This window comes from Aricia agestis, chromosome Z (assembly GCF_905147365.1).
Source record: "Aricia agestis chromosome Z, ilAriAges1.1, whole genome shotgun sequence".
Lineage (NCBI taxonomy): Eukaryota > Metazoa > Arthropoda > Insecta > Lepidoptera > Lycaenidae > Aricia > Aricia agestis.
This window is the reverse complement of record NC_056428.1, coordinates 41,282,968-41,310,561: the sequence shown is the minus strand read 5'-3', so window position 1 is coordinate 41,310,561 and position 27,594 is coordinate 41,282,968. Positions and strand designations below refer to the sequence as shown.

General features: G+C 36.5%; 1 protein-coding gene across 1 annotated transcript in view; it reads left to right on the top strand.

Annotated features, from left to right (window-relative positions):
- LOC121738763 (activated Cdc42 kinase-like) overlaps positions 1–27,594 on the top strand; it is a 133,996-nt gene that overhangs the window by 99,443 nt on the left and 6,959 nt on the right. Inside the window, exons 16-24 of the mRNA XM_042130998.1 lie at positions 8,624–8,683; positions 12,878–13,036; positions 13,148–13,176; positions 13,383–13,478; positions 13,840–13,964; positions 20,408–20,463; positions 23,539–23,691; positions 26,405–26,514; positions 26,882–26,921. Coding sequence (XP_041986932.1) covers positions 8,624–8,683; positions 12,878–13,036; positions 13,148–13,176; positions 13,383–13,478; positions 13,840–13,964; positions 20,408–20,463; positions 23,539–23,691; positions 26,405–26,514; positions 26,882–26,921 — 828 coding nt within the window. The remainder of the gene's footprint in view (positions 1–8,623; positions 8,684–12,877; positions 13,037–13,147; positions 13,177–13,382; positions 13,479–13,839; positions 13,965–20,407; positions 20,464–23,538; positions 23,692–26,404; positions 26,515–26,881; positions 26,922–27,594) is intronic.

Genomic DNA, 27,594 nt, shown 5'->3' with positions numbered 1-27,594 from the left:
GTACTGATAGTGACATCTCGCTTGCTCAGTCCTTTGTTTCTCTATTCCGCTAGGTTAGCTAGGTATATTAACTTTATGGGTTCAAACGTCGTTGTACTAATTCCTGGGATCCTCAAAAGATGGCGTTAGCTTCGTGTTTATACTCGTATAGGAAAAAAGTGTCTCGATGACATCACAATTATATTATGCTCATTTTGGATCTTTTAAAATTCCAATCCAGAGTACGTTTACTTCAGAAATAAAACAGCCGAATTGAAGGATAAAAATGATTTCTTTTCAGTCTTTTTGTCCTTGTTTTTGACCTCTGATAACACGAGCTAGGAATATTCTCAATATTGTTGTTAATGTTCTTCGCGTTTGATAGGTGGGGTAGCCGTGACCTCGAGTCCCGGTCGATGGAGCTCCCGGCTCTGTCGAGATGCTGCACATGTAATTCTGGACGCAGGGCTGTGAAACTTAGAGGATAGAAATTTTCTTTGTCACCTAGTGGTTCATAGGTACAACGATTTCCTGGCTCCTTCAAAAGATGGCGTTTTTTATAACCGTTTGAAGTATTTTTGTTACTTATAATATTTCCTTTTAATTTCTTGAAAATAATAAAAAAATACTTAAATGTGTACTCGGTTCTTTGGTTATGGTACTTCGGTTTCGATTCAATGCAGTTAGTCTTGGGCTTATTTGTATGTGTGGTTTTACTGGTCCCTTATTGTGCTCCGATTGCTCCACAAATAACTTTAACATTTTCAAAGATGGGACTAATCTTGAAAATCGACACAGCTGACAGCACATACAGCATACCTGAATCTTATTTATTAGTTTATTTCCAAACTAAACAAAATAGGACCAAAACAGTTCATTGCTAGATTATGATGACTTTAAATCCTAATGTTTTGCCTCTAGTTCATTCGTTTTAGACGCACTTTATGTATGACCTTTTATGATGGGTGGGGGTAGGGGTGGGGTGAACCTGACCTTGCGTTGGACCGATCGATGGAGCTGCGAGCTCAGTGCGCATGTCACAAGTTGCCAGCTACTAGGGAATAGGGATGTGAAATTGCAGGAACGTGATATTCGACACTAACCCCAGCTTGGTGATAATTGCGTTACTACTTCCATAATAATGCCCGAGATTTGCGAAAGATGTCGCTGATTTTGCTATATATACCAGATTTAAGCAGAAAAATTTGGTAAAAATTATTTTGTCATACATCCATCCATTGCCATCAATAAAGCTGGATGTTCTGAGTAGGCAACCTTTCACCACCTTTTCTTAGAATTCGTCTCCTCATATTTCATAATTTCTTAGAAATACCAAAAGATTAAGAAACTTAAGCTGGTGCATAATTGTCTTGGTGATTAGTTTCGAAATATACTCATCATTACATGATTTTTGAGCCTTTGTTTATTGAGCAATTTTCATAGAATTTGACCTTAACCGGTAGTTATGTTTTACCCTAACCTTGGAACACGATCGATAGAGCCGCGAAACTCTCTGCGCATGTCAGGCCTTGTTGACGAAATAACATTGAACTTGGCCAGGGTCTTGTTTCAATATCTGCTTCTTGGAGATTCTGTTATTCTAATTCCTAAAATTTCCAAAAGATGGCGCAACATTTTGTATAGGACAAATATAATAACGTTTCAAATGAAATCACAAATATATGCAAGGTGAAACAAAATTAAGTGATATTAATAAAACTAAGTGATAAGTCCCTTGTATTGAGTACAATGTGAAAGTAGCAGCGCATAAGGGATTACAGAGGCTAGATCACCGCCCTGGTAGAAATATCTGTTTTTCGATGCAGTTGACAAAGGGTGGGTTGAACCAGAGGCGTGGTTAAAGTTAAAGTTGAGGTTAAAGTTAAAGTTAAGGCTAAAGTAATGGTTATAGTTAAGGCTAAATTTAGCTTTAACTTTAACCTTGACCGGAGAAATTGACAGATGACAGCCCTAGCACGGCCACCAGTAGAAATGCGAAAGTATAGACAAACCGTGGAAATAAACTTAAGGTGGCATTCCGATCTTTTTTCATTACGAAAAAATCAATTAAAATGACACTTTATGACAGACTATAGTCCTTATATATCTTACTCTATGACATATACTATTCGGAGCGTGCGAAGTGGGTGGAGGGGGTAAAGAAAGCGATTGCCGCGCTTACCGCGGAAAAAATATGCAAAAAAGAGGCTCAGCTAATAGTCAAACAAACTTGTCAATATTGTTTCGAAATTTTTAGAAATTGGTCTTAATTGTTTTTGTATCGTAGACTGCAAAAATAACAGCAGAAATAGGTAGGCAATATACAAATTTAATGTTTTTCCTAAATCCACTAGGAAATTAGATCAGATATAAATGGATAGCTGCTGTAAAAATGAAAAAGTATGTGATTCGATATAACCTAAAATTGCATTATCATTTATCAGTCAAGTCAATTTTATTTGAGTTGCATTTTATAAAGATATTAATTGAGTACCTAACTATTATTTTAGTGTTGATGAATGATGGATCACCATGGTCTCCAAAACCCGACGACAAAACTTGCAGTGATAGTTTAATAGAATATTTAATTTAAATCCAAAGTATTAGGTGGAAGAAATAGTAACTCACAAAATATGACGATAAACCAGATACTACATACTGGTCTAACTGATCTTTTAGAAGCTGGAGATAGAGTTTTGAATCAAAAAGGTTTTTCAAGTAAGCAAGTTTTAGATGAAAGGGGTAAAAAAGTTAAAATTATTATGCCCCCATTTTGAGCAAAACAAAACGAGTACTCTTTAAGAGGAAACCGAAAAGACTTATGATATTGCTCGAGTAAGAATCCATGTTGAAATGATATTCTATGTTTCTATTTTAGGAACTCATTGATTGAAAGTGTATTATTGCAAAGACTCAGAAACATTAAGAATGTTTGCAGTGTTTTAGTAAATTTATAGACTCCGATTTTCTTCAAGAGTATTAATGTTGTAAAAAATAAATAAAAACAAGATTTTTAAAAACATTACATTTATTTTTTTCAAGTATAAAGTATTGCTCGTATTTTTGTTACTGATTAAAGCAGCAATATGTTTGCACTTGCCGCTCTGGTTATAAACGCAGCTGCATTTTACTCCAGCAACAACCCGATCATTATTATCTATCTGTAAGAATGAATAAAAATGTTTAGACTTGCTTTATCCAAATGTTTAGTTACGTTTTTTGGTTGGTTGAGTACTTACGTTTGAACTTGTTTTATAGGGTGCTAAAGTCACCGATGTTCGGCGAATTATACTAGATTGTAATATATAACATTGCCATTAGTTCTTAGCTCTTCTACATCCCTTACATGCCCTGCTACCACCAATTTATTTCCTTTTAGCATAGAATGGGCCTTGAAACTTATTGAGTGTTTTAATTAAACTCTCAAAACCATTTTTTATGATTATATTAATTTTCCACAAGTAGTTTTTAACTAAATATAACCCAAAATATACCATTAATTATTGTTCTATATATATTTTATTTGCTTTAATATTTACAAAATAAACAAATTCTTGTTGTTTATTTTTTGACACATGCCCCTAAAACACATGAACGTTTGAAATATGTCACTACTGACGTGCACGTTCCGAATAGTCTGCCATAAAGTGGCATTTTAATTGAATTTTTGTCGGTCGCGATTGGCCGCAGTAAAGATCGGAACGGCACTTTTAATTTATGTCCACAGTTTGTCTATACTTTCGCATTTCTACTGATGGCCGTGCTATGGCTACTGGTCCAAAAAGGTTATAAATGAACGTGGGCGGGGGCGCTGCTGGTAAAGGAGAACTGTCAAAAATGGCGTTTTTGTATGATGACAGCGTTAGTTCCTTCTTTCGCCACGTGCATTTAAAACTAAAAAAGTTATTATGGTTAAATATGGCGTCCATTTTTGACTTTAACCAAAGATTTGACATTTTGCATTGTAGCTTTATAGTTAAAGTTATAGTTAAAGTAACAGTAAGTAAGTTGGTGCAACCCATCCTAAGGCTTAACATTGACCTTCGGACTCAATCGATAGAGCGCCATCCCGCGCATGCGCTAGATATTGCGCATCAAAGCCTGTCCCTGCGGCATAAGTCAATATTGCTTCCAAGTTGTAGAGCGCTCCCACTGTTTCACCTGAGCCCTGCTGTTTCTGTTCGTGGTATACCACATAGATGGCTCTTATGGGCTAAGAACATTTTAAAGTGAAGTTTTGAAAGAAAACGGTAAGTATTTGTTGTACCCTGCGCTTTTTAACATTGTTCTATGAAATTATTCAAATTTCAACTCCGTTGCGGCACAACTCGTTTATGGCGCGGGAACCGTACATTTTTCGAGATAAATAGTATTCTATGCCCTTTCCCGGGACTCAAAGTATCTGTGGCAAGTATCCATGCCAAATTTCAGCAAAATCGGTTCAGCGGTTTGGGCGTGAACTTTTGCATTTATAATATTCGTATGGATCGTAGGTATGGACATATTTCTCTAGTTTAGTAAGTAAAATCTACACTTTCTGAAATCTAGTAAAGCATAAGTTTTAGTTTGTTATTTTAATCCATACTAATATTATAAATGCGAAAGTATCTCTGTCTATCTGTCTGTATGTCTGTCTGTCTCGCTTTCACGCCAAAACTACTGAACCGATTGCAATGAAATTTTGTACACAGTTATTCTAGAGTCTGAGAAAGGACATAGGCTACATTTTGGTGTGGGAAAATATCTTATTTCCATGAAAATATCGATGAAAATGAATTCGCATTGCGCGTGGCCAGCGCTCATCCCGGGGGTCCTGGGTTCGAGTCCCGCAGGCGGAACAAAAAGTTTTCAATGTTCCTGGGTCTTGGATGTGTATTAAAATAATATTTCAAAAATCTTAAATATATTTTATGTATAATATTATAAAAAATCCAGAAATATATCGATGCAATGAACATTTTAGTTATAATACGATTCAACAGATGGCGTTTTATTTTTTACTTCATTGTAACATAGAACTAATCATACTTATTAGTTATTATGTTTTTGTTTATAGTTTTTAATACGTTAGAATATTATGTTTAATAATATTATCACTTGGTATAATAATAATCAATCTATCTTATCTTATAGAACTCCTACTGCATTTCTAATATATGTGACAAGTTGACAACAGAAGGCGCTCTAAAATAAAGGAGTTCAAGTGTACCGTGTTGGCCTATATTCCATCCAGAAAATATATCAATGCAATCAACATTTTAATTGTAATATATGAAAACAGATGGCGTTTTATTTTTTTACTTAAATATATTTTATGTATAATATTATAAAAAATCCAGAAATATATCGATGCAATGAACATTTTAGTTCTAATACGATTCAACAGATGGCGTTTTATTTTTTATTTCATTGTAACATAGAACTAATCATACTTATTAGTTACTAGCTGTGGCCCGCGACTTTGTCCGCGTGGACTTCAGTTTATAAAGCGCGATGTCAACAAAATTGGTGTCAAAAGCTTTTATAAAAAAACCCTGGTACCCCTTAAATCAATACAGCTGTGCAGTGTGCACACAATAAATATTTCATTTTTTTATATTAAACTTTATATTTTATGCCAAATTTTAAAGCTTATTTACCCCCCCAATTACACAACTTTACCCATAAACTATTTATCATTGATAGGCTTAGAGTTACGTCACTGCACAGATAAAGTACTGAGTTATTTAATACCGTAGAATAGATATATCAATCGAAAAAAATCGAAACCTAAATGTAAGATGATACTACCTTTTATAGAAAGACTTTTGAGCAAGCGTCAGCGCGATGTAGAAGACGCACGGCGCCATCTATTATGAATTTTTGGAAGTAACTTAATTTGAACACCCTGACAACCCTTTTTTCCAGTAAAAAAGTAGCCTATGTCCTTTCTCAGGCTTTAGACTATCTGTATACAAAATTTCATTACAATCGGTTCGGTAGTTTTGGCGTTTGGCGTGAAAGCGAGACTGACAGACAGACAGACAGACAGACAGTCGACAGAGATACTTTCGCATTTATAATATTAGTATAGATTATGTGCACACTGCACAGCTGTTTTTGGGTATTTTGATTAATTAAGGGCCGCGCTACATCGGAATGGCAGCGGCGAGGCGAGCACTTTCAGTGCTGCCATTCCGGTGTAGAGCGGCCCTAAGAGGGGTACCACTTACCAGGGTTTTAAAAAGTTTTTAAATTTGACACAAATTTTGTTGACACCGCGCGCTATAAACTAAAGTCCACGCGGACGAAGTCGCGGGCAACAGCTAGTATATACATATATATGTATAATATTATGAGATTTTATTATCATACATATTGAAAATATGCCAGTGCAGTGCAGTTCAATATCTGAATTCCCTATTGCAATTTGCAACGCCACCTTGTTAACACAAGGTGGCGTTCCAGCGGAACCGAAGAGCAGAAATCAGTATGCCGACTTATCAATCAAATTGTGTTTCATCTTCGTCATCTTTATCATTAACATTGATGGGGGCTCCATTAGTACAAGTTCCTAGGTAGCCGTTACAGATAAGACTACACTAAGGGCCTGTTTCACCACTTCATGATAAGTGACAAATATAACCTATTCGGCACGTTATCAGAAAGTGGTGAAACAGGCCCTTAGTGTAGTCTTATCTGTAACGGCTACCTAGGAGCTTGTACTAATGGAGCCCCCATCAATGTTAATGATAAAGATGACGAAGATGAAACACAATTTGATTGATAAGTCGGCATACTGATTACCGCTTTTCGGCAACTGCATTTTCCAGAACAACCACTTTAAAATCGACAAAAATTTAAATTTAACAACGCGTTAGGACTTAGGAGCAGGAGGATCCAAGGTCGTGATTAGTTCTAAGTTTCCATCGACTCGTCGATCGAAACAACATCGACACGTTATCTAGAGACAGATACAGTAAATCGAGGTAACGTAGTCCTCTGATTCCTCCTTCAGAATAGAGCCTATCTAATTACATTTTTGTTTCAAATATCTCCAGAAAGGGTGAGTGAGTCTATGCCTCGTACGTTTTTATTTTATCTTAAAGATCTTTCGTTTTGTGGTCGGTCGATTGGCGGGGTACGGGGCATTCATTTTTTTGCGATTTCTGAAATATTTTTTACTAGATGTCCCGCGCGGCTTCGCCCGCGTAAATTAGGAATTTTACAGAAACCGTACATTTTCCCATAAAAAATATTTCCCCCGTTTTTCCCACATTTTCCTGAGTTTCTTCGGTCGTATTAGTCTTAGCGTGATAATATAATATAGCCTATAGTCTTACTCGATAAATGATCTATCTAACACTGAGATAAGTTTTTAAATCGGACCTGTAGTTCCTGAGATTGACGCGTTCAAGCAAACATACTCTTCAGGTTTATAATATTAGGTAGGTATAGATTTTTTTAAATTATCGCTTGACAAACTCGAGTCTCGATTTAAAATACTATGAAATGGTATAATATGGTAGTGATGATGATGATGATGATGATGAATGTAATTTGCATAGTAGCATATGCTTTCTGTTCTTAAAACAACGCCGACACTCCCAAACTTGTATCTATAAAGAATCAGGAGTTCTCTCAGCACCTTCCGAACCACGGTATACCAGGTATATCTCGGTGCAAAATCTTACTTGTTGGTAGCATATGCTTAGAATACTTCTCACGAAACCGAAGTCACCACATGTTTCCCTATAAGTTTTGAGGAGTTCCCTCGATTACTTATGGATCCTTCATCAGATCACCACTTTTGTGAATATAATACCAAATTGGGATGATACCCTATATACCAAAAGAAAAATTTTGAAAATCAGTTAACACACGGCGGAGTAATCGTTGAATATAAGAAAACGAACATAACACCTCCCCCATTTTGAAAGTCGGTTAAAATTGTAGCCTATGTGTTATTCTGATGTATAAGCTATATTATTGTAAAGTTTCATTAAAATCCGTTCAGTAGTTTTTGCGTGAAAGAGAACAAACATCCATACATCCACACATCCACACATCCATATATCCATACATCCAAACAAACTTTCGCCTTTATTAACCCATTATTTACCCATTATAACACCATTTTGCTTAGCAACATTGCCAGGGGGGATTTGGGGGGGCGCAGTCCCCCCAAGTAGGGGTCGGGGGCAGCAAAGTCACCCGCATATTAATCCAAAGACACTCGATACTGTATGTTTAGTTTAGGTTGGAATAAATTCACTCTTAATTAATAACTTTACCTTAACCAGGAGGGAGAGGAGGGGGGGGTGGGTCTGGGGCTGCGCAGATGTTAAGTTGAAATAAGACAAATATCTGCGAAAATCGTATTCAAATCGGATCAGTAGTTTTCGTGTTAAAGTAAAAAGTTCGATACAAAATCTTACCCCCTCTTTTGTCCCCTTAGAGGCTATTAGTTCTAATAGAAAAATCACTAGGGGCCTGTTTCACCACCTCTTGATAAAGTGCCGGATAGGCTATCCATAACTTTTTTGACAGATTCTCCATACCCTATATTTTGTCAAGTTAAGTGGTGGATAGCCTATCCTGTATCCAGCGCTTATGAGGAAGTGGTGAAACAGGCCCTAAAAGTTTTTTAATGTATTTTTCCCAGGAAAGCATTGCAGCTGAAATAGCACGTTCCGGCAGTTACCCCAATAGCCCTGGACCAAACGTAAGTAGATACTGTTAGATAATTTTAAATTCTATCGTAAAAATCCTATAAATACCTCGATCGTGGGAATCGCAGACACAATAGATTTTCAATTGTTGTGCGACAGCCGGGTGCCGCTTGGGGATTGATGGGTTATGTCTATCCAAAAACAACTTTAAGCTAATAAGTTTTTTAACCGACTTAAAAAAAGAGGTTATCAATTCGATATTTCCAGAACTGCCCAGTTTTCGTATACCTATAATTTATTATTAGTCTATATCAGCGTCAGAAAAAATGTGCCAAATTTCAAAAGTGTAAGTAATAAGTATGTATTATAATTTATAATAGGTACTTACATCAGGTCACGGTGTGTCGGGGGACCGCCAACAGTGTCTTTTGCATTTTGTATCGCCATGTCACTAATTGTCTCGATTTGGTTCGCTGAAAACTGACCCCTAAACTATAATGTTATGTGAAATCAAACATCTACATTAGCGGTCCCCCGACACACCTTGACAACAATTATGGACTAAAATATCACTTTACACTTAGGAATTATTTAAACTTAAAGTCAGTAAATAAAATATATTATTTCATTACTTTTTAAAGTTGTTTGGCGGGGGTTTTTTTAAATTTCTTAATTTAATTTTATTTCATGCTTTTTAAACTTGTGTTGGTTATAATAATTTCTATCAACAGGATCATATTATATCCCAATGAATACCATCTAGGAATGTCCGGATGAGTCCGTCAATATGAGTCCAAACATGAAACCTCCACTTTGGGTTCATATAGAGCTCGGCTCCCATAGAATCCAGGTGATGCTGCAGCAGCAGCATGCAAAAATTTATTGGTTATCTACGTCTTACTAGTTGTCGCAATTAAAATGAGCCCAAACAAGAAACCGTTGCTCTAAGTTGGTGAGGAGTTGGGTATCATATTGATTACCAGGTGATGCTGCAGCACCAGGTCAACTTTCCATTAATCACGCGTCACGAACACGTCACGAAACAAAAACAAAAAGTCACGAACTAGAATGCAATAAAGCCCACCAAACGACTGCAAGTTGCTAATCGGCCGTTCACGAACCAGATGAACCACGATTTTTCAGCACGGAGCAGGCTGATGATGATGAACTATAGCTAAGAACACTCAATTAAATCAGCTTTCAAACAAAAAAAACTAGATCAAAATCGGTCCACCCGTTTGGATGCTACGATGCCACAGACAGACAGACAGACAGACAGACAGACAGACAGACAGACAGACAGACAGACAGACCGACAGACAGACACGTCAAACTTATAACACCCCTCTTTTTTGTCGGGGGTTAAATATTGGTGCTTCTGATGAAAAAACTGCGACAAGTGGTTTTGGCAGTCCTCTTGTGATGTCAACCTGACTCTAGCTAAGGAATTCTGCACCGACCGAAACAGCTGGAAATCTGAATCGGCGGCAGTCGGTGGCAGTCGACGGCAGCCGTCGACAGTTTATCACGCTTGCAGTTGTAACGTACCGCGTAAAGGTAAGCATCCACAGGTCGGTGCCGTACGCAACGGACGTCTCGCATCAAACGGATATTTTTTTACAGTACGTCCACTGTATCGGCAGCGTACGGATTACCGACTAGCCAGTATGTTTATCTTCAAATTAGTCCAAACAAAAATCCTAAGTCAAAGTTTCTGCTTTCGACTTTTCCATCCACACCCCCATTTTGAGCATTCATTTACTAGGCTAGTCGGTAATCCGAACGCTGCCGATTCAGCGAACGTACTGTGAAAAAATTATCAGTTTGATGCGAGACGTCCGTTGCGTACGATACCGACCTGTGGACGCTTACCTTTACGCGGTACGTCACAAGTCACAACTAGGGGCCTACCACCATCTCTACTAAGCGACACCGTTCGACGGTTGTTAAAGCAATATTATTTTAACGTCAAGCTAGCGATCTTAAAAAAGTTGATATTTCACAGCGGATTTAACAATGTTATGCATTATTACTGTTTTTTAGTAAAATTATATTTAAAAAGTGAGTACGGTAATGTTATTGCAATCTTACAACAAAGTGTTTTGAAAACATGATAGTTGTAGGAAAGGTCGTGGTAGGCCCCCTGCAAGTGTCATAAACTGTCAACGACTGCCGCCGACACGTGCCGTTCGTCTGTAAGCCTAAGGTTTCTTTCAGTGAGCTCATGAGTCACCCAAATATCGAGCTTTTTTGTGTGCCCAGCTTTTTTCAAATGCGCCAAAACCGTTTTGTGGTCAATCCCCAGTTCTTCAGCTACATCGTAACTACTAATATGCCGATCTTGCTCCACTTTTTCAAAAATAGAATCAGTTTTGTCCGTAACAGGGCGACCAGAGCGACGTGCATCTTTGATATTAAAATTTCCGGACTGAAAACGTTTTATTAATATCACGTGATCGCAAACAGCCATCACAGAGTGTGACGTCGCGATCTCCAAAACATTGTGTGTGATAGTGACGCCATGATGAACTTTAGCGTTTTGGCAGGAAATTTTTAAACGAAATATAATAAGTGTTTTTTTTTTTTTATTTAAAAAAGAGTGTATTTAATTTTTTATATATATTTTTATGTTACACTAGCTGTTCCGGTGAATTTGGTGTCACTTTAAAACCTTCCCTGGACTTCTACGAATATTTTAAGACTAAAATCAGCCCAATCCGTCCAGGCGCTTTCGAGTTATAGCGCGACTAACACATTTGAAAATCCATTTTTATATATATAGACTAGATGTCCCGCGTGGCTTCGCCCGCGTAAATTAGGAATTTTACAGAAACCGTACATTTTTTCATAAAAAATATTTCCCCCGTTTTTCCCACATTTTCCTGAGTTTTTTCGGTCGTATTAGTCTTAGCGTGATAATATAATATAGCCTATAGTCTTACTCGATAAATGATCTATCTAACACTGAGATAAGTTTTTAAATCGGACCTGTAGTTCCTGAGATTGACGCGTTCAAGCAAACATACTCTTCAGGTTTATAATATATGGTAGGTATAGATTTTTTTTAATTATCGCTTGACAAACTCGAGTCTCGATCTAAAAGACTATGGTATAATATGGTAGTGATGATGATGATGATGAATGTAATTTGCATAGTAGCATATGCTTTCTGTTCTTAAAACAACGCCGAAACTCCCAAACTTGCATCTATAAAGAATCAGGAGTTCTCTCAGCACCTTCCGAACCACGGTATACCAGGTATATCTCGGTGCAAAATCTTACTTGTTGGTAGCATATGCTTAGAATACTTCTCACGAAACCGAAATCACCCCATGTTTCCCTATAAGTTTTGAGGAGTTCCCTCGATTACTTATGGATCCTTCACAAATCACCACTTTTGTGAATATAATACCAAATTGGGATGATACCCTATATACCAAAAGAAAAATTTTGAAAATCGGTTAACAAACGGCGGAGTAATCGTTGAATATAAGAAAACGAACATAACACCTCCCCCATTTTTAAAGTCGGTTAAAATTGTAGCCTATGTGTTATTCTGATGTATAAGCTATATTATTGTAAAGTGTTATTAAAATCCGTTCAGTAGTTTTTGCGTGAAAGAGTAACAAACATCCATACATCCACACATCTACACATCCACACATCCATACATCCATACATCCAAACAAACTTTCGCCTTTATAATATTAGTAGGATAAGTCATAACAAGTGTACATCTATAAAATAAATATTCTATTCTAATTAGCCGTTTGTGTCCCACTGCTGGGCAAAGGCCTCCCCTCTTTCCTTCCACACGTCTCTATCCTTTGCTGTGTTTGGCCACTCTTTATCAACAGCGTCTAGTTCGTCGCGCCACCTTTTCTTGGGTCTGCCCCTGTTTCGCCGACCTTTCGGTAGCCACTCCGTAACTAGACGCGCCCATCTGTCCGGGTGCATGCGGGCGACGTGCCCTGCCCAGCTCCACTTTAGACCAGCAGCTTTTCTACCCACATCCATTATTCTTGTCTTGGAGCGCAGAGCGGTGTTTCGAATACTGTCAATCCTTTTGACACCTAAAATGCTGCGCTCCATAGCTCTTTGACAAACTCCGATCCGGGACTTCTGTAAGTCGGTCGCCCCCCTCTAATAAAATAAATATATTTCCTAAAAATAGTCTACACCGCTATTCCGTAGCTAAAACATCACTACTAAGCCATGAATCTATCCTTATATTGTTATACTTACAGATTCTATCCGGGGATTTTGAACTGGCTTTACTTAAACAAGTTAACGATATGTTGAGCAGCATCAATTCAGAGGACAATGAAGTGGTAAAGAAGGAAGAAACAAAAGAAGATAAAAAGGAAGAGAAGCGTGAAGAGAAAAGTCACGAGAAAGAAGAAAAAGTAAGAATAGTTCCTTACTACTATGTATTTATGTGTGGATAAATCTTGAATTGAAATTATTGAATTATGTAGGTAGTCTCAAATAATTAATCATTTTTTTGTCTTGTACAGAAACTCGAGGAAGCAGCGGCTAAAGCGAGGTAAGCATATATTTTAATCTGTTTCACAATACAATATGACTAGTTAGTGCCGTGGTTCGGGCTCTTAGTTTTGTTATGTTAACCGCGCTCAAGCTGCGACGAATTATTTAAATTAACGACTTTTTGTGCGAAGAAGGGCGGAGTAATTTGTCATAGTTATACGAAATTTTTCAGCGAATGTACTAAAATATTGTATCCTTATACAGTTGTAGCGATGACACTTGCACCATGAAGCCGATGTCTTCGCACGATCTGAAGACCCTCGATACAGCGTGCGCCATGGCCAACGAGTTAACCTCCAAGTAAGGTCCTTCTCTACTCATGTAGAGGGTGCGTTTGTCATAAAATGTATAAACACACATGCAGGTGGTGCTATTGTATAATGTAAAACAAATCAATTTGGTTTATTACTTGACACCTCGAACTTGCGTCGAAGTTCGTTTGTCGCGCGGGAACTGTACATTTTCCGCAACAAAACGTATGTCACTTCCCGCCTCTCAAAGTATCTCTAACTTTAACTAAATCGGTTCAGCCGTTTAAGCGTGACTATATAAAACTATTCAATATCAGTCTCAGTGTGTCTGTGTAGAGTCTAGACACACGTATACATTTCTGATATTGAGTAGTTTTGTAGTGAGAATTTTGACGTTTTTGCATTTGTAGATCGATGAACGGCATGGAGGCTCAATCTCCCGGGCCGGCGAGCGACAGGCGGTTCCAATTCAAACGAGCTCTGTCCTCGCTGCAGAACTTCGCTCACCACGACAATTGCAAGGAGAGTTACATGAGTGAGTTGGCTTTGTTAAGTATTTATATATATTATGTTTTTATACTGGTTTATTTGTTACTGTTTACTTGATTTACTTTTATACTCATTTTAAATATGTTACGTATGCGAAATTGCTATGCGAATATATATAAAGTGCTGAGATATAATGTATACTTACCCTCTTATTATCAAAAGTATCTAAGGGCGAAACATTGTATAGTTTATGCGTTGCGTGCGTTTTAATTGATAAGTTTTTTTTATGTAACGACGCGGTGCATATATGATTTAAAAGAAGATAAAATATCAATTAGGTGAAATAATGTTAATGCTTAGTATATTTGTAGAGTAAAATAATATGCAAACTTATTTTTAATTAAGTTTACGCAGGTGGCGCCCTCTTTAAAAAATATAATATAACACGTTCTTCCATGTTATTTGAATTGATTCATAAAATGTAACTTTTTGTGTATAGAATTACTGAAGGGGCTCGTTACGTGCTGTAAGTTTACAAAAATCATCACCTCGATGTTTCGACCATCACCATTCATCATCTCTGATCATCATCGGCCATGCTGTGTTACATGAGGTTTTGTCGTTGCTCGCCATAGCGTGTGGTTGTTGAAATCTAAAGTATCGAAACAGCGCCTCGATTGGCGCTAAATCGTAACAAATTCGATGAAACCGTGGCATGGCGGGTAGCAACAACTCGCACAAATTATTTATTTTACAATTTTTGAATATATGTTCATGTTATGTAAATTAGCTGACATTACATTTTCTCAAGAACTATGTTTACGTCGTGATGAAATTAACGAGATTTATGGCCAAGCTTAAAGTGCATTATTTTATTTTGCCTTCATTTTACATACGTAACGATGTACTGTTTATTTTAAATATTAGAAATTTTTGAACAAAAAATACGTCTACGTTATATTTTGCACATTTATCGGTCTCCTCAAATTATAATAATGTTTAAATAAAATATGCAGTGTAATTTATTTAAATATTAATGTTTAAATAAATTACACTGCGGTCTATGTATAATTAATGGTTAAACAAACTTACCTTAAGTGAAGTTTGACCATAATTTTGAGAGTTGCTGCATCCGATGAGACTTTATAATTAACATGGTAGTCCGCCCCTAGCTTCCGGCATCGAACACTTTTCAGAGCTTCCTGAAAAAAAAATAGATGGCGCGGCAATGGCGCCATTTCCTTGGCGGGCTTTTTACCCCACCGCCACCAGTTTCTCAGAGGTACACTGCGGATCGGTCCTCATTCTTTTTAGAGAAGGTACAATTAAATAAATTACGATTTTCCGAAGACAGTTTAGGGACTAGGATTCTTGGGTGGGAGGGTAATAAAGTCTCTTCGGATGCAGCGACTCTCATAATTTTGGTCAAACTTCACTTAAGGTAAGTTTGTTTAACCATTAATTATAAATCGTCGCTGCATCCTCGAGACTTTATAATTAACATGGTAGATGTTCAGAGTTCTTATGGAAAATCGTCATTCAAAACAAAGCTGCTTGAATTAATCGAGAAAAATTTATTAACTAGAAATCATTTTTTTTTAATATAACAGTGTATATAACTTAATTCTGAGATACATATTATTATCATTCTTCTTGATCAAAAATTGTATTACCAATTGCGTTGACATTCATAGGTAAAACAGGTCTATTATAGAATTTACCAAAAACGAGAGATCTACCTGACCACCCTGCGACTTTATTTATAGTCTCAATGGAAACGCCGCCACGACAAGCCGCTGATGTAGAGGCATGACGAGTGCTATGTGCCGAAAACTGTCGAGTGTCTATGCCACTTTCTTCTAATACCTGTTTGATCCAACGGCTGATCGTGGATGCGCTTGCATTGTGATGAGGCTTTTTTGTCGTCAATATTAGTCTATCAGTTTTATCTTTATTTCGAAGTGATTGTGTTTTTGTAAGTAAATTTCTAATGTTAAAGCTGGACAAATTTCTTTTTTATGATTATAAAAAGGAACGATTAAGTGAGGTTGATTTTTGTTAGGATTAGAGGTCTTAATCAATTCGTCTATAGATATTTGAAAAGTGGAGTTACATTTATTTATATTTGAAACTTTTATAAGGGAGAGTGTTTGCACTCGTTGAGCAGTTGCTAGTGCAAGTAGAGTTACTAATTTTTTTGTAATTATTGGAAGTGATAAAGTTTCATTTGGATACCAATTGCTTACAAAATCAAGAACTGTATTAGTGTCCCAAGTGTTCTGATATTTAGGAAAACATGGCCGGGATTTGAAGACACCTTTAAGTAATCTACTGACATTACTATCTGTGCTAAACCTTTTACCTAAGATGAGAGAAAGCGCCGAGCGTATGGTATTCACTCCGGAATAACTAGACCCTAATCTAAATTGCTCAGTTATAAATTGTAATGCTATTTGATTTGAAACATTGAAACAATCAGTAAAGTTATTTTCAGTACAAAATTTCCAAAACTTTTTGTATGCCGTATCGTATTGCTTAAGCGTGTTGCTAGATAAAGACGAAATCATTAGATCAATTGTCTCTAGATTGAGCGATTGACGTGAAAACGCTTCCCTGATAAACGGCACGACACCAGGGTAAGGCTCCGCCACAAGGGGTGTGCGTTCCTGAAAGGTGATAATAAAAGGTCATATTCTGGTCTAAAATAGATAACCTCGGACGAAATAAGTTTTAAAAATAATGGATACCACGCCTGACTAGGCCAGTAAGGGAAGACGATAATGCCAGATGCCTGATCGTTGATTATTTTACGTAAACATTTTAATATTAAAGAAAATGGGGGAAAACAGTAGAAGTTGTAATTACTCCAGTTTATTGTAAAGGCGTCAATATTGAATGCGTTAGGATCCCTTTTCAAAGAAACATACTTGTAACATTTGGAATTAATACGGGAGGCAAATAAATCAATGCCTGGAAGACCAAATTTGTCAGTAATCTTGTGGTAGGCTTCAATGGACAAACTCCATTCAGTATCTATATTACTGCATCTTGACTCCCTGTCTGCGTCAACATTCTCTTTAGAATTGATATACGATGCATAAATAAATAAGTGGCGTTCCTCGCACCATTTCCAAATTAGCCGTGCTTCATTATTAAGATGTTCGTACTGCACTCCTCCCATTCTGTTGATGTAGGAGATTGCAGTTGTATTATCAATTCTCAAGAGAATCTCTTTATCATGCAAGGAATTTGCAAAACATTTTAGCCCTATAGAGGCTGCCCGTAACTCTAATAAATTAATATGAAATTGTGACTCTTCTTCGTTCCAAAATCCATTTGATGTTTCCCCATCGCAAGCTAATCCCCATCCTGTTAGGGAAGCATCCGAGAATATTTCAATATGATATTGCTCATAACGAAGAGGTTTGAAAGTAGTCATTATATTGTTTTGCCACCATAAAAAGTCTGACTTCAAAGCTGGTGTTAACGACATTACTTCATATATCATAGTTATTTGATGTTCTAAGAGCCAAAAATTTCTCTCTTTCAAACCGCTTCGTATACAGCCATCCATAATCTACAGCTGGGCAGACTGAAGTCAGTAGGCCTAAAAATTTTGCAAAGTCCCTAATAAGTATTGAATTTTTATTGTATAATTTTTTAACTAAGCTTAAAATTTTAAGTCTTTTTTTATATGGTAATTCCAAAGTCATTTTAGCTGTATCTATTTCGAAACCTAAAAATCTTTTTCTTGCACTAGGAAATATGTCACTTTTTTGTTCATTGATTACAAAGCCTAAATTTTTTAATAAAATTATAAGTTCATAAACTTTATCACTGCAGGAATTGTAAGAATTGTCTACGCATAATATATCATCTAAATAGTATACTAGACGATGGCCCCGGTTTCTTAAGTAAGTTATGACAGGCTTCATAAGTTTGGTAAACACGAACGGTGCAGCGCTTAAACCAAAGGGCAAATTGAAATTGAAAAATTGAAATTCATAAGTCAAGTTTTGAAATTTAAATCTCAAAAACTTTCTACTTGATTTGTGTATAGGAATACAGAAGTAAGCTTCTTTCAAATCAATATTTGCCATAAAGTCTAGCTCCGACACTAACTTGATAGCTGTCCTAATGTCCTCCATTTTAAAATGACTAGTTTTAACAAATAAATTTAGTTTTTTTAGATTCTGAATTCAGAATAAATCTGTAACTTCCATCATCTTTAGGAATAAGAAAAATATTAGAAATAAATTGTCCAGGAACATCCTGACATTTTTCAATAGCGCCTAATTGTAGTAATCTAGTCATTTCATTACTCATGTGAAATGTTTCAGTGGCCGAAAAAGATTGATGTGGCTCGTAGACTTGTGTTACGCGATAAGAAAAAGGAATTTTATATCCCGATACATATTCCAGAACGACAGGATCGTTAGTGATAAGTTTCCAGTTATTATAATAATGTTGCAGTCTTCCAGCTAAAGCAGTTACCTCTAGTTCCTGTGGTTCTGTCTGTATGGCTTGTTCCGATCGGTGTGCGTCGTCGTAGTGCGTGGCCGTTTGTGCGTCTGAGCTGGTTCCGTATTCCTGGGCCCACCCTTCCTGCCTCTCTGTGATTTGGATGGGCCCCGAGAGTTTACCGGCCTGTTAGGCGGCGGTTGATATGACGAAGAAGAGGCTTTTTAAACTTGATCTGTAGACCCGAACGTTCGGCCATTTTAATAGCTTTAATTTTTTCTCCCAGATTATCTCCAAACAAAAGGGAATCTCTTTTAGATCCTTGAATAATGGGAATAAACTTTTTATCTAAACTATACGAAACGAGTTTTCTTCTAGCATAAGTATTTTGACAGTGTAAATCCAAAAGTAACTGTCCTACTTCGGAAACTTTCTTGATATCGGTTTTTTCAAGGTCACCATCGATAAGAGTTGATGTAAGATTAGAAATCGCCGCAATACATTGTCCTAAATGATTTTGTGCTTTTTCTAAACGTTTGTCTCTATTTTTTATTGTATCGGTTAAAATTGATGCTAGTTCCGGATTGAGAACTGGAGCTTTCAGTAAAGAAAAATTTTCTGGTATACGGATGTTTTCCATTAATTTTTGCGTACACTCCTTACTCAGTCCATCCACAACAATTTGGCCCCAACGTTCAGAGATCTCATCCCTAATTTTCGGTGCAAAAATCTCAACTTTGTTTTTCGAAGAACCCAAAGCCTCTAAAATATCATTTGGTAAAGATGGGATGGGTTCGACTGCGTTGGGCACTGAGTCTTTGTCACCTTGGGAGGTCGACCCAGATGAATTGTTATTTAATGGCTCTGGTAGAGCATCTATGTTAATTAAATCACTTCCGGTTGCATCATTTTCAAATGGCATACGTACAACGGATCGAACACTCTGATCGGATGAAATTAAATACTCGCATTCACTATCTGAAAGACCAAACAATAAAACTTTCATCAGCCCCTAAAAAGGGGTAGCCAATTATTGGTATATATGGTCTGGATCACATCAAGACTCTTTAAATATACCTTTAAAAAGAGTATGTGTGGCCATGATCGCATCATGACTCTCTAAACATACCATTGAAAAGAGAATGTATGGCCATGATCGCATCATGACTCTCTAAACATACTCATATATATATTTTGTTTTTATTTTATATTATTTACTATTTTAGTTTAGGCTATTTTAGAAATACTGCTTATATACACTTCAATATTCCAGGTGAATTCCGATCTAGTTCTCATAATAAATGTAAACAACCTAAAATAAAACTATTTAAAAAACAGATCTGAAAAAATAAGTGACTAACCTTCTTCACTAACTTCAGACTCCATTCGTTTTTCCAAACGACGTTCCAAGCGACGAATTTTCCTCCTTATGTCTTCCTCCGATTTACGGTGTTTTCGCTTACTCATGATATTAAAATTTTTTGATATCGATGAAAGTAATAACTTTGCAGTTTGCACTCAAAAACACTTTAATAAATTAATCTTACAAAATTAAAGCACTATAATTTTTGTGAAAGATGTTTTGATGCCCGAACACTAGAAACGAATGAGGACCGATCCGCAGTGTACCTCTGAGAAACCGGTGGCGGTGGGGTAAAAAGCCCGCCAAGGAAATGGCGCCATTGCCGCGCCATCTATTTTTTTTTCAGGAAGCTCTGAAAAGTGTTCGATGCCGGAAGCTAGGGGCGGACTACCATGTTAATTATAAAGTCTCGAGGATGCAGCGACGATTTATAATTTCTCTGTACACTATAATATTGTATTTAGTTATTTATTGAGGACGCTTTTTCACCTTTCATTCTCAATTATACCTTTTTAATTCAAAATAGTAATATCTACAAGTATCATTAATTAGCTAGTCATTACATGCAGTGAAATCACTAGTCTATATAATCATCTAACATACAGATGGCGTTGTCTGTGAATTGCTCGTAGACAAACACTGAGTTGTAAATATACACATTTCAGGGCGGCCGGGGCGGCGAAATTTCAGCGACGAAGCGAGGAGCGTCCCAGACATTCAGGTAATTATAATATGTATTTACGAGTGAAAGAGATAAATAAAATATAATTTGCGTGATGGTAAGCAAGAGGTAATAACTAAGTACCCTTGTGTCAGTTGACATTTGACATCTAATGCTAGACAGCGGTTGACAGATCTAGCTGTCTCACTCGGCAAACAGCAATCAGTTATGTTGCATATTATCTCGCTCTATAATTTTTTGCTATTTGTTCGGCGTCATTGTGGTAAAAGTTGCAATCTCCAATGCAAGTTCTGCTTATAAATAATCCTTACTATCGATAGACGGCGCTTATTTCGTCTTATTTGTCAAAATCCTACTTCGTCTTCATTTCAACACGTCTTCTTCTTTACACACAGCTTTTCTTAATTTTCACTTTTCCTGAGCGTGTAGTTCGAAAACGGATAAGAATTTGGAAAAACTGTATAAAATCTAATTTATAGAGAATTTAATAAGCTTCAATGTCGTCAGAATATTTTTCGCTACAACCCATAGTTTCTTAGTTATTGACGAAAAACCAAAAATTTAGACCTTTGTCGCCCTCCCCTCCCTCCGGCTCACCTCCTGGACGTCAGGACTTTTATTATGTTTTGTCCCTAATCAACCTGAATAAGTTCCAGTAGAAATCGCTTAGGTTCCCGCTCACGCACTCTATACCTTCTTTTGAGTCATTCGTTAACCGGACTAATAGTCTGCACTGTAGCCTCACCTCAGTACCTTTTACTTCATTTTTAGGGTTCCGTAGTCGTCAACAAGGAACCCTTATAGTTTCGCTCTGTCCGTCCGTCTTTCCATCTGTCTGTCCATCTGTCTGTCTTTCTGTCTGTCTTTCTGTCTGTCTGTCTGTCCGTCTGTAATCAGCCTTATTGAGTAATAGTCGAGCAACTAAAAAAAATGTATTCGACGAAGTATAAAGGAACTTTTCGTTCAAATTCTTTTAAATGTAACTGAGATGATGTTGTTAGTAGTGTAAAACACGTTATAAATGAACATTCATTGGTCATACAAACATTATCAAAAACTAGCGGTACTACGGAACCCTATATTGCGCGTGGCCTGACACGCACTTGGCCGGTTTTTGATTGGTCAATTATTTCTCAAATAATGTATGGCGGTACCCACAATTAGCGCTACATTCCTGCATCGCGCTATCGAAGTTTTCTAAGCGCGTCGGTATATGTATATCCGACAGCTGAAATGTATCACGTGGGCTCCGGCCTGACCGAGCATACCTCGCTCGCGCAGGCGCGGTCGCAGCCTGAAATTTTCTTCCACTCACTACACTAATATATTTTTTTATCTGCGCTGCGCCCTCGGACGGTTCTGGGTTGGCAGCTGTCTAAGGTCGGAAGCAGTGGTGGTTAGGTTAGCTAGAAATTTCCTTTTATTATTTGGCAAGATTTTGAGATTTTTCAATTTGACCTTAGATTTTGGGGGTGTCATGTGACCCCCCCTTCGGACCGCGCCTGTCGCTCGGTCGGAAGATCTTCCTTTGCGGCCTCCACGCATTCCCACAAATGGATTGTCGAACGATTTCAATGCCCCTACGTAATGAGACTGTTTTTCGCGACATTCTCACGCAGAATAAACTAGTCACAAGCGATTTTTGCAGAACTGTGTAAATGAGGTGGCGATTCGGCTTGGACAGGCGATTCGGCTAGTCACTTGCCACACTCCACCATTACCGGCCGCCTAGACGCACAATTTTATATTATCAATATCACGCTTTAATTTTATTGAACCCATACCCCAGGTCAAGTTAGATATTTGAGGTTGCATAAATTCGCACCAAGATAAAAATCAGTAATATTGTTTAGAATATGATTACAAATAATATTTGAAAGTTCCCCTTAGTTCCCCTGTATGGATTTTTGTTAATCCAAGATCAAAGGTCCAAAAAATTAGTTTTTCACGATTTTTAGCAAAACGATAAGTTTTTTCATAAAAATGCCTGGAACAAAATTGTAGGTAAGTAATAAAATTATCTACAAAAATGTATCAATATTTTTCCCTATGAGCCACCGTTTTTGAAATATAACGATTCAAAAAGTTGTTAAACTTGTAATCGTCGTTTGGATATTTTCTTTTTCTACACAAGGGAATTATGGCGATCTTTAAAATTTAATTTTTAGTCCTGTTCTAATAGTACGGGAGCCCTAGAACAATTTTGTTTGATTAATATCAGGCTAATTTTTTGTGAGTAGCTTTATTTTGATAAGACGAACAACAATTTCCTCTGCGAAAATTCTTGAAAGTGGTAGCTAACCGAGAGAGAAAGGATTTAAAATTTCGTTTCGATGGTCCCAAAATATGCATTGTTCTTTTTGTAGGACAATGTTACTCTTAAATTATATAACTAATAACCTATCAATATACAAAAAATCAGCTTGTTAGGGTTCTGTTATAGGGTTCTGTAATCAACAAAACTTGGTTGACTACTGAACCCTAAATTTTATATAAGAGTAATAGCTATTTAATTTAAGAGTAACCTTTTTCTACAAATGGAATAATCCATATTTTAGGACCATCAAGCCAAAGTATGAAAACCTTTCTATTTCTGTTAGCTACCACTTTCAAGATTTTTCGCAGATAAAACTTCTGTTCATCTTATCAAAATGAAGCTATTTACAAAAGCTAAAGCTAAAGCTATATACAAAAAATTTGCCTGATAGTAATAAAAAAAAAATATTTCTATGACTCCCGTACTTTAAACAATTTTACCGATTTTCAGCTTGGTGCGAATTTACGATATCTTAAATGTCTGACTTGACTGGGCTATGAATGCGTGCGATGTTCAATATCAACCCTAGACGGACAATAATATTATGCAAAACGTGATATTGTTCAATATTATTATAGGTCTAGGCGCCCACTTAGTCTGACGGATTAAAAACTGCATCGTGGAATGCATGTTCTGCAAACAATAACGCAAGTTCTACTCAGTATGGATAGATGGCGCTTTATCCTCTTAATTGAAAACCCGACTTCGTCTTCATTCCGACACTTTTACAGACTAAAAATACTCATAGCATGAGAGTGAGATCAGTGATCAGTGATCACATAACAATCGTGTTACAGGCTACATTAACAGAGGAGAGTCGCCGCGCGTACGAGAGCCTGATAGAGCAGCCGCCGCCGCTGATGACGCTGGCCGTGGACGCCGCCATGAGCCAGGCCAGGATGCAGCACCTCCGCCTGTACACGCCGGAGCCCTGCCAGACCACCTGCCAGGTTAGTTGACTGCTACAAATGCTATTTTTAATTCATCGTCAAAGTTCGCTTGTGTCCCTTTATTGAATAGATTTCACTGTGAAAGTAGACACGCTGAAACAGTTACCTTTGACCTCTTATGTTTCTATGAGATACGCCCAAAATCATGACAAAACTACTACTTTCGCAGTGAACATAGCACAAGGGACACAATACACTGTACACACCCTATATCACTTCGGTTTGTTTCAACCTGTATATATTATATTGTATAGCAGGGGATTCAGCTTACTATAACACACTTTGGACGGGGCGCAACGGAGCGGGCCGCATAAAAGAGACGCAAATCTACTGCGAAATTAAGGCGCTGTATTCCCAGAAACGGACGATTTTCAAGATTTAAAAGTGACAGTAGACACAAAAATATAGTAATTTAAATTCTGAAAAAAACATATGTGTTAGTTAAGGATCTAACACAGTGGAATTTATATTCCATTACACAATATCATGAACTTCACTCGATAGAAAAAAATCCCTAACTTAACTCTTCTTTTAACGAATTTTCCATACTATGTGCAAATTATTTAGAATTTTCAGATAATTTTTGCACTGAATTAAATATATCTAGGGCGATTCGTTTTTTTGACTCGATTTAATTGATGTATAAAAAATCGACGATCAAAAAACTATAAAATAGCAGGCGCAAAGGTTCGGCTGGTACGCTTTCAGTCACACACTTTGCGCCTGCTATTTTATAGTTTTTTGATCGTCGTTTTTTTATACATCAATTAAATCGTCCGTTTCCGGGAATGCAGGCCCTTAAGCTGTAAAAATTGGCAAGCATTTAATTATTTTATTTATAATAGATGTCCCGCGCTGCTTCGCCCGCGTAAATTAGGAATTTTACGGAAACCGTACATTTTCCCATAAAAAATAGCTTATGTCCCTACTCCCTTCACTTGGTCTACTCTATATCTATGCCAAATATTGCAATAAAAATTGCTCCAGTAGTTCGTAATTTCTAATATTTCCCCGTTTTCCCCACATTTTCCTGAGTTTCTTCGGTCGTATCGTCGGTCGTAGCTATCTAACACTGAAATAAGTTTTTAAATCGGACCTGTAGTTCCTGAGATTAACGCGTTTAATCAAACATACTTACTCTTCAGGTTTATAATATTAGGTAGGTACTTATAGATTTTTTTAATTATCGCTTAACAAATTACTCGAGTAGTGATGAGGATGATGATGATGAATGTAATTAGCATAGTAGCATATTATGCTTTCCGTTCTTAAAACAACGATGAAACTCCCAAACTTGTATCTATAAAGAATCAGGAGTTCTCTCAGCACCTTCCGAACCACGGTATACCAGGTATACCTCGGTGCAAAATCTTACTTGTTGGTAGCATATGCTTAGAATACTTTTCACGAAACCGAAGACCACATGTTTCCCTTTAAATTTTGAGGAGTTCCCTCGATTACTTATGGATCCTTCATCAGATCACCACTTTTGTGAATATAATACCAAATTGGGATATTACCCTATATACCAAAAGATTTTTTTTAATCGGTTTTACAAACGGCGGAGTAATCGTTGAACATAAGAAAACGAACATAACACCTCTCCCATTTTGAAAGTCGGTTAAAATTGTAGCCTATATGTTATTCTGATGTATAAGCTATGATATTGTAAAGTTTCATTAAAATCCATTCAGTAGTTTTTGCGTGAAAGAGTAACAAACATACATACATCCATACATCTATACCTCCATACTTCCAAACAACCTTTCGGCTTTATAATATTAGTAGGATAAATATCAGGGGCCATGCCGCCATATATCGTGCAATCTGTTGCAGTTAGGGTATGTTATTCGAATACTCGTTTTATTCGAATATTCGACGATTTTATTATACGAATATTCTCCAAATAGGTAATTTTTCGAATAATTGTAATAATAAGAATATATTTTATTTTTCTTTAAAATGCTATTAAACATATACAATTAATATAGATTAAGAACATAATTGAGTTTATTTTAGAAATGTAATATTATTCATGAATATTCTAGACCTTTAATAGTATAAAAATCTGTTTTTAGTCTAACAAATTAATATACGACCATTCATCGTCGACGTTGACCATGTTTTAGTCGTTAGGATTTAACGAGGGCCTGTTGATTACAGAACCCTAAAATGGAACCCTTTTTTTTGGGGGGTTCCATTTAAAAAAAAAAATTAAAAAAAAAGGGAAATGGAAAATGGAACCCTAACCAGCAAATTTTATGCAGTGATAGGTTATTATTTATATAATTTAACAGTAACATTGTCCTACAGATTAAGGAACAGATAATATCATAATGTCGTAAAACTAAAGTAAAGACTAAGCATAATCACATGAGAAAAGTAAAAGGTGGTACGATCGAAAATGGTTTACAATTTACAGCTTTTATTTATTTTCCAAGGTTACAGCCTTATATACATTTTTAAATTGTTTAAAAATGAAGATTAACTGTTGATAAAAGTAAAAACAAGAATTATTTACTTTATACTATTAAGAAAAAGTTTGTACATAGCTTCGTTTTTCTTTTAATCGGAGTTATCAGCATTTTTCAAAATTTTCGAATAATATTCAAAAAAAAATTCGAAAAATTTTTGTAAAATTATTTGGATTATTCGAAAAATTTTGTAAAATATTCGAATTATTCGAATAGTAAATTTGTCGAATATTCCCTAGTCGCAGTCGAAGACCCTGCCGAGACCGGCCACGATGCCGAAGCCCGCGCCGAGACCACCCAACGACTTCAGGTCCATGCCGAAGCCGATCATGAAGACTTTGAAGCCCAGGTAAATATAATGTTATAATTATATTATATACTTTTTTATAAAGTAAGGGGGCAAACGGGTCACGTGATGGTAAGCTACTACCGTCGCCCATGGACACTCGCAACATCAGAAGAGCTACAGGTGCGCTGCCGGCCTTTTATGAGGGAATACGCTCTATTCTTGTAGGTTGATATTTTGCCGCAGATACAAAGAATATGGCAAACCTTAAAGTTCCATCGAGATTTATTGTCAACAAAGATTATATGTATGTATATTTTATTTCATAATTATTTTTCAGTTCATGCAAATAAACAAACAATATGACTTTCCTTATTTTTATAAGTACAGTAATTAAAAACATACTTATAAATTGAAATATTAATTTCAGACTACCGACACCTCCCTCCAGTGATGATGACGATGAAGATGTAAGTTTTATTTATCTTCTATAATATATTAGTCCAGCACGAATCGGCGCATGAGTACCGAAAACTATTCCACCTCAATTTTTTTATGCGATCCTCTTCAAATTTCCTTCCTGATGATATAAATGCGTGTTGCCATGGCGCAACCCGGTGCCATATTGTTTAAACAAACATTGTTTAAACAATTGGAAGGAATTGTTATATTACAACCGGACAATTTTTTTTATATTGTTTATTGAAATACCAATAAAAAAGGTCCAATGTCTTTTCACGATAAAGTTAATATTTTTAAAGATATGAATTTTTAAAAGTTCAAAAAACTAAAATTTGGGTACTTTCGACCCAAGGAAAATATATTTAAAAAATAATAGTGTCTAAGTAATATTTTTTTACGCGACTACGGCAAAGCAAAAGGAGGGTTATGATTTTGACAGGCTATGTATGTATGTATATATGTATGTATATATGTATGTTCATCTGTTCCCCCGTAACTTCTAAACTACTTATCAGAATTCGACAAATGACATATCATTAGAAGCGTCTTAATTGTCCGCTGGTTATAGGCCTATAATATAGGGTTTCACAAAATCTATCACAAAATGTGGCGCCCTCTAGCGGACAAAACATACAGAGTAAAAAAATAAAGTTAAGATAAATATGCCGTGTTTGGTATCAT